Source organism: Aquila chrysaetos, chromosome 6 (assembly GCF_900496995.4).
Source record: "Aquila chrysaetos chrysaetos chromosome 6, bAquChr1.4, whole genome shotgun sequence".
NCBI lineage: Eukaryota > Metazoa > Chordata > Aves > Accipitriformes > Accipitridae > Aquila > Aquila chrysaetos.
Genome location: NC_044009.1, coordinates 24,048,541 through 24,061,613, shown reverse-complemented (window position 1 = coordinate 24,061,613; position 13,073 = coordinate 24,048,541). Strand labels below are relative to the sequence as shown.

Genomic DNA, 13,073 nt, shown 5'->3' with positions numbered 1-13,073 from the left:
TGATCTCACAGCTTTCTCAGGCAGGGCACCTGTAAATGTAACAGTGTGACTTCACTCAAACACTCGGTATTGTCTCCCAGGCACGTGTTACATTATAAACTGGTTGCTCTTTTCAAGCGTTTCCGCTAACTTCCTTTATACTCAGCTCTCGGGCTGAGGCCTTTACGGTCTCTGAAATGGAGCAGTTCCCCTAATGTAAGTGGGGAGTCAGGTTTTTACATACTTTTGCTTTCTTCAAGTCTTTATGTGGCTAAAAGCAGGAAACAAGTAAAAATGGATGAGAGAGAAACATGTTTTTAAGAAAAAGGGAAGGTTGTGATAGCTGTGTCTTGGGTTGAGAAGAACCTGTTGAGAAGCACCTGTATCTTGTGTTGATAAGCACAGCTGTTCTGTGCTGGCTCTCTTGCCCATCTGTGCATGGCACTTTGAACAATCCTCTCCAATAAGAGTTTGAAGATAGTGCGGGTTTTTCATTCTGCACCCGTATTTTCCTTGCTGGCTTACTGCACTTTTCAGTTTTCTCCAGCGTTATGTATCAAATAGACTTTTTTTTTTTCAATTTTTATTAAAATCTCTACAACACACTGTCTTTGCCAGAAAAATTTTGAATGACTTGTCCTCAGACGCCCCAGGAGTGCCAAGGATCGAAGAAGAAAAGTCTGAAGAGGAAACAGCAGCACCTGCCATCGCCACTGTTACGGTGCCAACTCCCATTTACCAAACCAGCAGTGGGCAGTACAGTATGTAGTCTGAATTTCTCAGTGGTGCTAGTAAGTGGGGATGAGAAGATGAAGAACTATTATTTCTATAACTGTTTGGACTAGGACAAAGCAGGAGGTGAAAATAAGACTACTTTAATTTGACTGTTTGATAACCATGCCTTTTAAACACTTTCCTATTGTAAGTATTTGAAATGTTCAATTAACATTCTGGGACTGCTTGCCAGTTAGTGTAGCTAATGCATCCTGAGGCAAAGTATGAACTAACCATAATGCTATTATAAACTTTTTCACTTCAGGAACCAGGTGAGGTAATTCAGAAGTTTCTTTTTTTCCTGGCAGATTATTAATACTCATTCACAAAATTGCAACCTTATTAATAGAAAAAACATTACAGTCTGCAATTACATTTTTAGAAAGTCCTGAAAAAATAAGAACTTCAGCAAACTTATTTAAAGTATGTAATAAATATAGGTTTCTGTTTTCTGTATTCATTAGATTTTATAGAACTAGTGCTTTGACTTAAAGGATTGAGGGTACAGCAGTAAAGCTAGAATTCACACGCTGTCTCACACAAACACACACAGTATTAAATATACAAAAAGGGAGAAAGAACTACTTGTTTACATCTTTCACTTACAATCTCTGTAAAATTTTGTATCTCTGTTTACTCCTTAGCCACTTTGCCTAATGCCCTACTTAATTTTATTGAAACTGATGCATTTAACTCTGCTTTCCTACCATAACTGTAAAATAACTGCTTGTGCAGATAGTTGAGATTTTGGGGTGTCTGTATATAGGAACACAGTAAAATTCTGTGGAATCACGAATGAGGGGTGATGTCTCAGTATACCTGCATGACAGGATTGAGGGAAAGAAAGGAAAAAAACCCAGCAAAGTAAGACTGCTTGAAGGGGAAAAAAAAAGTGTGAAACTGGACCTTTATGAATGAAAACACTGCTAGGAAGGTGCTGAGGAAGTTGTAGAGAAGGGGGGATACAATCAGAAGAAAAAAAAATGCCAAAGCAAGAAGAAAATGAAACACAAGATGGATAGCAGTAGCAGCAGAGGAGACTGAAGGGCATAAAGCATGGAAGAGGAGAGGAATTTCAGATGAGAAGAAAAAAGAAAGGACTGAGGAAAAGACCTAAACCAACCAAGAAGAAAATCTTAACTAACAAATTAAAAAGTATTCCCTGGGGGAAGATTGTAGCTCCTCTGTGTGATGCTGTTTTATCAGAGAAACCAATTTGTGGTTTAGGCTGTGTTTTTTGGCCCCCCAAAAATATGGGTCTCATGAAAAATTGAAAACTTACTTTCAAAGTATGATTTCTTTAATGTACATTAAAGCCATGTGTCTGATTTGAGGTTGTATAAGGGCTCAAGGGATTTAACTCAGATTAGTATTCTTCCATATCTAGGTTTAATACTGTAAGTTAATGTGTAAATTGGTGTCTTAAATGCTGTGTCCGGTTTTTTTTTTCTTCAGTTGCTATAACCCAAGGAGGAGCAATACAGTTGTCTAACAATGGCACAGATGGAGTACAAGGTCTCCAGACATTGACTATGACCAATGCAGCTGCAACCCAGCCTGGCACCACCATTTTACAATATGCACAGACCACAGACGGACAACAGATACTTGTACCCAGCAACCAAGTTGTTGTACAAGGTGAGAAACTTCACAGCCAGTCATTCTGTATAACATTTTCTCCATGCTGATACAAGTTGCCAACCTAACTCCTTCAAATGTGTCAGGAAACAGAATTAACAGCTTTGGCACAGTAAAGGAAATTCTGGACAAAGCTATTTGTCGCATTTTCTTGGAGCCTTTCCCTTCAGATTGATAAAATTGTGGATATTTTGTGTTTACTTCTTAAAAGAATATATTCATTTTTGGTTTTCCATGCTGTACTTCTGTATTTTGTCCATACAATTTTTTTTTTTTTTAATATGTTCTGCAAAAACTGATACCACTTTAGAGTTCTGAGTTCTCCCAGATAGTCATCTGCAGCAATAGTAAATTTAAAGTGAAGCATTAAAGTTAGGAAAGAAGGTTGGTTGATTCTTTCTATAAGGACACTTTAATTTATTAGTAATTTTTTCCCCTTTACAAGTCATAATTTCTACCTATTATGGCTTTTGTAACTAGTCACCAAGTACTTAATGACTGAATCTTAGAATCATAAAATAATTTAGTGCCTTTTAAGAGATCATTTGGTCTAGCACTCCACTTAGAGCAAGCAGGGCTACTTCAACTTAGAGTAAGTTAGAGTTTTTTATTGTATTAAAATACAAGTTTTGGTGTATTAAAAATTGGGGGGGGGGGTATTAAAAATAACAGAAAAGTGTACCCCTGCTTTTATGATTGTAAAGCAGGTGATTTGAAAGTTATCCAGTGAAGAGGTCTCCAGGCATCAGCGAAAATACATAGTCAAGAAAAATACTATTGCTGCACTGATATTCTGGGTTTTGTGTTCTTAAGGACATGTGATTTCTTTAGGTGGTGTCGTATTTTTTTCTGAGCTCAGGCACTCCTAGATTACAATAAACAAAAAAAAGACCCAAGACCTTGTTCATTTTGGAGAAGTAGTGGAGTGCCTAGTTTGCACTGTCTCTCTCTTCTTGGAGTAAATGCTACATCTCTCCACCCTTTTTTCTGTGCTAAATACTTACACGTGCAGTTTCTCCTTTTGCAGATAGACATTTGGAGCATAGCTAGAAATACTGTTTGCCATCCTTCATCTTCTTAAAACTGCCCAAAAAGCAGAGAAGTAAAAAGAAATATGCTAAGGGAGAAAGAAGCACAGCAATACAGCAAGACAAATCAAGTTATCAAGCACAAGTGAAGACTTCTTCAGAAGGAATGCTCAAAACTTCGCCTACATTGATAAACTGAGACTGAGCAATGATGAACTAGATGATGGTCATCCCTCCTGTACTGTAGCCCAGAGTGCATGGTTAGATAGATGACTAGGTGCTCTTCACACCACGGTTAACAGCACTGTCACCAGACTGACATCGTATTCCCTTGTGTCTTTCAGCTGCCTCAGGAGATGTGCAGACCTACCAGATTCGCACCGCCCCTACCAGCACCATTGCACCAGGCGTAGTCATGGCATCCTCTCCAGCACTTCCAACCCAGCCAGCAGAAGAGGCTGCACGGAAGAGAGAAGTGCGTCTAATGAAGAACAGGCATGTACATTTAGATCACTTTTTTTCCAGTCAGCTCTGCACAGAACTAGAGTGTTAAGCACTAAGACTCCTGATCTTTTTTAGTCATTTTATGAAATGCTTTCTGAAGAATTTGCCTTTATTTAAAGATGCAAAGCAAAGAAGCACATCTGCTAATGCCATGTATTGTGACTATGAAACCCTAAGTAAAGGTGTGAGACTCATTCTGTGAGGTGTATGAATTTGTTAGTTGCCATAAGGAGAAAAGTCACTGGTGAGAGACTTGTATGACTGCAGATGTGTTCTTAAAAACACCGAGGTGAGTTGATTTTTTTGAGTTAATGCATTCAGGTAGTTTCCTTTCCTGGATTCTTTACCTTAGCCTTTGGCATGCATTCTCCTTCCTGCTGGCCCACCTGCACTCTTCATGAGTACTTTCTTGATTGTCTCACTTGTTCTCTTTAGCTGCTTGCCCTTTGAGTTTTACCCTCCTGAGGCAGAAAGACTCAAGGAAAGGCTAAACAAGCAGCTACTCCTTTTGAAATCTTGTGGAGACAGTAGTGGCAGCAGAAGGGCTAACAGAGAGAGAAGAGAATTGACCCTGTAGGATTTAGCATGCAAGGAGGAACAGCCAAGCCTACTGAGGTGGGGCTTGGTGGAGGCAGCGAAGAAAGGGAGCAGCAGAGAGAATTTGGGCACGGTGCTCCTTAAGCCTGCTGCTGTGGTAGAGGGAAGAGGTGGGCCTGAGCTGACCCATCACACCAAGCTTGAACTCCATCTGCAGGCCACAGATTTGAGCCTGTATGTTACACTGTGACACTGGGAAAATAGCAGTGCTTCCCTCCCCTCTGAGGAGGGGAAGCCCCATGAAAACACTGTTTACTTCATCTGCCAGTCTGAAAAAACTATTAAGTTGTACAGGTGCATTTATCTTCTGTAGATTGCTGAGCTGTGAACACAATGCAAAGTTACATGAGCAGACCCAATGCTTATCTGAGGGACTTTAATGAAGTAAATAATGCTGAACAGCAGAGTTCACTTTTTTAAAAGGTTTTTCTATAGAATGACACCCATCTCCCCTTTTTATGTATTTTTCTGATATCACTGAATAGTAGATGTTAGCCTTTCAGGCTCTGCATTTGAGAAAAATTTAATTAGCATGCTGAATCCCCTCATTTAGTCAGCAGTCTTATTCCAGTAAAAGAAGGCTTTTGTGTTTGGGAAAGCCAAGAAAAACAATGGGGAATTACCCCCACTTGAGTTAAATTGACAGCTTTTGCAACAGTATCATGTTGCATGTGGTGCTTTTAGCCTGCCTGCTTAATAGATCTTTGCAAATCTAGGCTTCATAGCAAAGCAGGGGAAAGGGATATAGAGAGGCAGATGGTGAGGTGGTACTTATTGGAGGATTATAGCGTAAATATTCATAGATATTATTGTGCAAATTTTCTGTGTAAATTTTACATTTTAAAAGCTCTCTTGTAATTCAGTATAACTCTAGCTGTTCATAATGAATAACTAATGCACACAGACTTGAGGTGGCTTAATATACAGCCCAAGCTGGCAGAAAAATCACGAGAAGAAAGAAAAAGTTGTCACCCGAGAAGACAGGTTAGTAGTTTGCACTGAGAGGCATTTTCTGATCCAGTAGTACTTACTCTTTTGGTGACACAAGCAAGAGCCCAAAATGACTTAAATTCTAAATGTTGCATATGGCCCACCGAAGTGCTGCAAGCATGTGAAATTGTATTTGTAGGGGTGACAAATAGATACCTGAGTCCTTTCGGGGCTTACAAACTAGGTTTTCTTCATCCTGTCTCATTTGTGGAGCTGAATTTCAAAAATTACTTTTAGAATCTTCTTACCAGGTAGTTCCTGAAACAGACATTCTTTTTTACCTATTAGTACAACTACTACTTATCTAATAAGCAGAAGAACTGGGTTCAATTTTGTCCTCTCATTTCCCAGAACATTGACTGTATCGAGATCTGCTTCAGCACATTAACACTGCCATGTTCTTGGCACAGCAGACAAGGACTGAAGAATTATATGGTTGCTAGTGACTGTTTATTTTGTGATTTTTTTGTTTGAGTCATTTATATTATCATTGCAGTGATGCAGACATTATTAATAAAATGAAAGTATTGCTCAAGAGCAAATATGTGAATGCTCTAAATACAGCTTTTTTTGCACCAGTTGAACATCCTGACCATTAGTATTTGGTTGGACTGCAGCAAAGGGAAGAGTAAAGACTATAAAGAGATTAATGGATGAATATTGGTCTTGTCCATGTTTTTATTATTCATCTATTTGTTATAATAATAAAATCAATGAAATTATTGCAGCAGCATTCAAATCAGCCTAAAGGCTCTAATGTAAATCCTGCAAGCAGAATTTTGTCATTGAGTAAGATCCTTTTCTCAGAGAAGCAGAATTTTATTGGTGCTGATTTACTGGGATCTGCATGTTGAAATGATCTGTGGATCTTGAGTGTGTGTGATTTGTGAGGAGCAATTTATGAACTCAGCATTTTTCCTAACTTGCATTTCTTAACAATACCTCCGTATTCTAAAAATGGCAGTGCTAGGTAAAGGTTTGACCTGAACAGCTAAGTAGCCCATGTCTGCAAGTCATCATTCTGGATTTGAATGGCCTTTTTTGCTTTGCAGAGAGGCAGCACGTGAATGTCGCAGGAAGAAAAAGGAGTATGTGAAATGTCTAGAAAATCGAGTGGCTGTGCTTGAAAACCAAAACAAGACACTGATTGAGGAGTTGAAAGCACTTAAGGACCTTTACTGCCACAAATCAGATTAATTTTGGATTCCCATTTTCACTTGTCCAGGTGGGATAGAGACTGGTTCTGGCTATGCCCAGAAAGACAAAGTAAACTTTTTATTTTCTAAACATTTCTTTTTTTCTATGCGCAAAACTGCCTGAAGCAACTACAGAATATACTTCATCTGTGCTTTGCATCAAACTGTGAATGTTCAAGTACTTGCCTCCACTTCTCCCCCTACAAGATTATTTTCATCATCAGTCTCAGCATGAAGAAGAAGAACAGGCTTCTTTCTCATCTCCCCATCCTCTTCAAGGAGTAACAGCAGTCTCTTGGGAAGTTACTGTGGGGAGGGCCCTTCTGTAATGATTTGAAGAATTTGTGCTGAGCTCTTTCCATTGCCTTAGAGACAGAACCACCCCAGCCTCTTGGTCCAGAGAAGTGTGGGCCACAAATATGGAGCATACATGGTGCAATGAAGAAGCAATGGTTGCCAAATTGGTTTCACATATTCATTATGAACTATAAAAATACATGGCTAAGTGGCATGCCAAATGAAAGGCACTTCACAGTCACGTTCTTGATGTGGAGATAACATACCTTTTTTCAAACTAGCCCAGAAGGGGTTTTGATTTGTAATCTGTACTAAACCCTCCTGGACTAGTAAAAACTTCTCCATACCTCAGAAACAAATGCATTGAAATGAGCTTCACTGGTCAGTTGTTGCTTCTCAAAGCTTATGTGTGCAAGTGTGTTCAGCATTCTGAATGCACAAAAAGCAAACACCAACTTCATAGGATGTTGGTCGGGAAATTATATTTGGATGGAAAAGGAATTCAGAATAAAAAGGTACAACAGTGACATTTCGAAAACAGTCACATAGTAAGCAAGGGTAACACTTGAAAGCACTACCTGTTCATATGCAGAACAACTAAGCAGTTGAAGCATGGCCAACTCCACGTACATACTCCCTGATGATGGTATAGTCTATCCCCCAAGTCCTCTCAAGCAATGAGGTTATTTCTATTTCCCTACCGCTGTCTTATGTAATGGAAATTATTATACTCAATGGAAACATCAGCCTGGTTTGCTAGATTCTTTTTCAAACTTTGAGGCTGCCTTCCATACGTAAATTAAATTGCAGTATGACAAGTACCAGGACAACCTCAAATACTGAAGAGGACTTCAAACACAAATATTCCAACTTCTGCTTCGCAAGGGACAATATTAATTATTTGAACCTGGCCAAGCTAGCTAAACTCTAATTTATTCGGAGGATTTTTTCATGTAAAGGGTCAGATTTACCGAGTAATTTATTCCTGTAAGCAAAATTACTCATGTGCCTCATATGTTTGCAAGATCAAATTTTTGTGTGCACTGAGGAAATGAAATCTTTCCCAGATTTACATTGTTAAAAAAGTAGTTCATGTTTAAAACCAACTCTGTACTAAGCATTAGGACTTCAAAAGAATCATGCTGAAAAAGAACCAAAAAAGAATGTCAAGAAGTCATCAAAAAGAATGTGTGGAAAAGAATCGTGTGCAGTTTGTTTACTGGCCCTCTGAAGCCAGACTCTTGATATATTAGCTTGGGTCATTTGATGGAGTAAGTTTACTTTGGGCTTCTGGTCAAACTTTTATGTATAGAGACATAGGAATAAGGCTCTGGTCTGTACTAACACCTTGCCTAGCGAAGTATTCGCTAATATTTTTTTTCCCATTCGCTTTACCTGTTTTTAAGATAAATTTCAAACACGAGCTTCTAAAAGGTTATACAATCAATGTGACGTTCTAAGAAGAACATTTGGAAGACTCTGGGCAGTTGAGTCTCAAACAGCTAAGCAGTATTAAAACTTCTAGTTTTCTCATTTGAGAGGGCATTCAGTTTCAGAGACTTTCAAAGGAGCAGGGTTAAACTTAAAGCATTATTGTTAAATCTAGAGTTAGCAATAATTTCAAATTACGTTTGTATTTGAAGAGAACGTAAGTATCAATTATGAAAGAATTCATTTTCACAAGTTTTGAGGGGGTTTATAAATGGTCTATTTTTATCTGCCATAGAGAATTAATTTTCATGGTTTTATTTAATGGAAGTTGAATTTATTAGTTTAGCAATGCAAATGTAAAGAAGACTCTAAATTCTCAGCAATGCTTTTATAAAAATGGTCTGATTCTTAGTCAGAGAATACAAACACATAGAACGGTTACCAGTTTTTCAGAACTAGCGCTGAAGTACAAATGTTGATAATACAGGAGTCACTCTTATAAAACATGAAGCTCATGATGGCCTAATTTACACAGTTATATGGGATGGTTCCTCCAGCTTTGAGAAACACGGAAAAGGCTGTACATGCCTACCTTAAGGCTGTTTCTTTTGTAGAACCACCTGTTTGCAAAAACTTGAGTTTTTGCAGTGAACCTGAATGAGGCTAGCTGTGATCTGAGAGCTGTTCCTAGTGGGTAATGAGCAGTGTTTAGCGCTTGCTGATAGTCACTCAGCACAAAGACTGGGAGCTGAAAGGATCAGGGAGCCTAAACCAGTAACCAGACAGGGTTTTTCTAATACAGGATTGGTGCAAATTTGTGCGGCAGTGACAGAATTGTGTTACTGGTTTGTGTGTGCATGGTCTGCAAGTAGTCTGTAGTGTTACTAGTCTAGACCTCATTAGCAACTAATGTTTCACTAGGAAAAAGACCATTAAAGTTCATAGAGATCTGCAAGGATCTTCGCTTGCATTTCTGCTGCACTGAGGATTTAGGGACTGGAATTTATTTAACGGAAATTTTAAATGACAATAATAAAAAATGTATTAGACCAACTACAGGGCTGGCTAGGGTTACCCATACATGCTTTACTATTCACACTGGGAAATAAGGGAAAGAATATGACACAGGAATCCATTCATATGTTATTTATCAAGTAGTGAGGTTGGGGTAATCAGCTTCTATAAACTAAGGCCATTTGGAAATAGGACAGAAATTATGCTGGCAGGGGGGAGGGAGGGTTAGTTTTATATCTCACAGTTGTGAGTTTTCAAGAATTGATAGCCTGTTTTACCTGAAGAGAGGGTTAGAAAGGGCTAGATCCATTATGTTCATAATAAACAAGAATTGATTTGAAATATAATTTTTGTAATGTCATTATTTTGCAAAACAACAGCACCAATCAGGCAGTTAAGATATTGTCAGAGGTGCTCTTTTAATTTAGATATTCTTGGAAAATACATATGTATAATATATGTACATATATATATATACACACAGTATATAATCTACAGCTCTGAGAGCTTTTAAGTCAGGAATGCTGAGTATTATAGTATATGGAGGTCAGAAAAAATTTTTACTTTTCTGTGTATGTCTGGGTGTGTGTGGACGTGTGCGCGTGTGTGAAAGCTTTCCCCCACCCCAGTAGTTCTGGGCTGCATTATTCTAGCGCTTATTACTGATTTGTTTTGTGCTGTTTCTCAGTTATCCATTTTCAAGAATTTTATTTCACCTTTCATGGCTTTCGTGAGGTTTGTTTTTGGGTTTTATTGATGGACATTTTTGAAATTATGTAAACAGTTGTTTTACAGCAACCACCACCCCCCAGAATAGTTCACTTTTGGGCTTTTTCTCTTTGGCAGCTATATATCAAAGGCAAAACAATTGGAAAGGTTGTTAAGGTGTTATTTTCTAAAGGAACCACTGGTAAGACTTCTGTTTTCCTCCTGGGGTCGTGGCGATGCATTTTTATTTAAGCAGCAATTTCACCAGAATTAGGTAGTTGCCAGCACCATTGCTTGTATCTGAAAGCACAACTTTAGCCTGTCATACTCGTCAGGACTGTACAGACACCTGTAGGTTCTGGCTGTTCTATAGTTGGCTTTTGCATTGTAGACCACTGTCTTCTCCGGTACTTGTATGTTGATCAGAAAATTGGTGGGGTGTTTGGAATCATTAAGAGGCTCAGGAAAAAAAAAAAAAAAAAAAGGAAGATTTAATAAGGAAAAACAGCCCTGGTAGTTTCTGATCTAAATTTGTACTACAGGTTTTTTTAAATCTGGGCTTCCAGTAGACTGCAGCTGCAAGTAGTCATCTGTTAGTGAAAATTGGCCTCTGCTTTTTTATTTTATATTTTTTTTAATTTATGACAGCCAGCCAGTGCTTTTTGTGGGTTAAAGTAAAGGCAAGTCTCCCCATCAAAACAAGTTCAGTATCAGTGGTTGCAAATCTATGACAATTCATAGAGGATTTCATTGGTTTTCTAAGACCCTGTTTTTATTGTCATTTTTTCACCCTGAAGCTGGTTAGTGATGTAACATTTGCCAATGATCTAACCTAAAGGTCATGTATTTATTTTTGTTACACTATGTTCTTTGTAAATGTTTAATTAAAATGTGCACTTTTAAAAAAAAAAAACACAGAACAAAAAAAATTAAGAGCAATTGGGTTTGCTTGAGAAGCTTCCTGGCACAATTGTTGTAATCCTGCTGCCTGCACACAATTCACTCCTCTCCCCACAGCAGTTGACTCCTTCACAAATTTAACTTGCTGATTAGCACCTGGCGTCCAGCAGGCATTACTTCAAAATGGCAGGAGATCTGAACAGGCAATACTGAAGACTGGAAAGAATTAAGTGTGGTGTCTCAGAGCAGTATGTACAGGACGGATGTGAAATTATTTTTAGAATAGAACTCGTTCAGTGATCCCAAGTGGGAAAGGGAGGTTAATTTGGAAGGAAAGCTAAACTGTTTTTCAGCCACTTTATTCTCCTTTTCTTAATCTGAGATTTGGCTGGAGGTTTTACAGGCTGCATTCCAAGAAAATAAATCAAAAGGCTTTCCAATTCTTTGACACCAGGAAGTAAAGGTACATTGACAATGTGTCACCCTGCTTTAAAAGATAAAAAAAGCACAACCACCTCTCTTTTGCAGGAGCAATGATAATTTAGCTATAACCCTGGAATCTGTCACTGTGAGCAGGTTTTGAAAGCATACAGTACATTGATGGTTCTCTGTACTGTGCCTGGGAACTTGTTTCCCTGAGCTTTTGAATTTGCTAGCTGTACAAGACACTGATTTTGCAGAAACCTGAATGTATCATGACGCTTACTTGGTCTGGGAGGAGCCAGACTGATGAAGAGAAACTGGGTGCTGAAATCCTGTCTATCTACTGTGTGCTTGTGACAGGTTCAGGTCTGTGGATGGATATGGCTGAAATCTGTACATCTTTGGGAAAAAGGGACCAGATCCAGTTGGTAAAGAGGGTTTGCATTTCAAGTGTTTGGCCTTGGAATGTGTTTGTTAAATGTATTTAAGCTCTGGCCTGCAAAGAGACTTGCTGGGGCTAGTTTGCATAGCACAAATTGAAGACGGTGACCTGTTTGCATTCTGGTACTGCAAGTGCAGTTTGTGACTTGCTGTTTAAGTGGTGAGTTCAGGTCTTGCTTTCACCAGTGAGAGGCAGGAGAAGTTGGCTGTCCTCAGGAGCTGTGTGCAGGCAGAGAAAGGGCCAGGGACAGGCTGTAAAGATCCATGGTTGGCACACTTCATAAGCTGACCACTTACTGTACTCACGACTTGGGAGCAGTCAGTTTGCTCAGTCTCAGCCTTGGCTATGTATTTCTCTAAATTAGGGGATAGCTGAGTGAGACCACGGGGAAGGAAGGCCTTGAGCCTGTTAATTACCTGGAAATGGCCACTCTTAAGAACTAAGGATGTTTGGATGCTCTCCACAAGTTGTGTTTTATCCAGGTGCCACTCCATTTTTTGTGTGTAATGACATTTATTTATATTGAAACATTAATTTTAAAAAGTTCTAGAACTTCGAGTTTGTATGAGATTTGAAACTGTGCTGCTTATATGGACTTCTAGGGATGGGATGGGGAACAGGGCAAGAAGAGGTGCTAGTTGGCAGTCAACCCCTCCACAGACTTGTCCACAGATTGGTTGTTCACTTAAAAAATGAGTTGTTTCTACTCTGAATTTGTAATTTGAAATTGTTTTGGAACAACATTTTTCAGGGAAGCTTCCAGAGCGAGGGTTCTCCCTTTGTAATGTAAGCTGGAAAGAGTAAGTTCACCTCATCTGCATTTCTGATTCTTTACCCAAACCATGTCAGCACAGAACAGGGTATTTGAGCTTGACTCCCACATACTTGTGGAAGTTAAAAGACTAAATGAAAATCCATTATTGGGGGAAAATAAATTCTTATTTACGTCTCCCTAAAAATCTAGAAACATCCCTGTTGAGTTTTGTTTTGGTTTTTTTTTTTACTTAATTTTTTGTGCTTTATCTGTGTTTTAAAAAAAATTGTACTGGGTTATAATGCATTTTATTAACACTATGTACATATTAGCTGCTTTGTGTTTCAGAATGGTAGTAATTGCTTTGTATATTAAAGTGATTCTTGTGAATTTGTGAA

The 13,073-nt window shown here is 38.6% G+C and overlaps 1 protein-coding gene across 2 annotated transcripts in view; it reads left to right on the top strand.

Annotated features, from left to right (window-relative positions):
- CREB1 (cAMP responsive element binding protein 1) overlaps positions 1-13,073 on the top strand; it is a 41,652-nt gene extending 28,579 nt beyond the window's left edge. For both annotated transcript variants that reach the window (XM_030017972.2, XM_030017971.2), the window contains 4 exons: positions 598-740; positions 2,209-2,391; positions 3,764-3,914; positions 6,563-13,073. In XM_030017972.2, the coding sequence (XP_029873832.1) occupies positions 598-740; positions 2,209-2,391; positions 3,764-3,914; positions 6,563-6,707 (622 nt within the window). In that variant the 3' untranslated portion in view covers positions 6,708-13,073. The remainder of the gene's footprint in view (positions 1-597; positions 741-2,208; positions 2,392-3,763; positions 3,915-6,562) is intronic.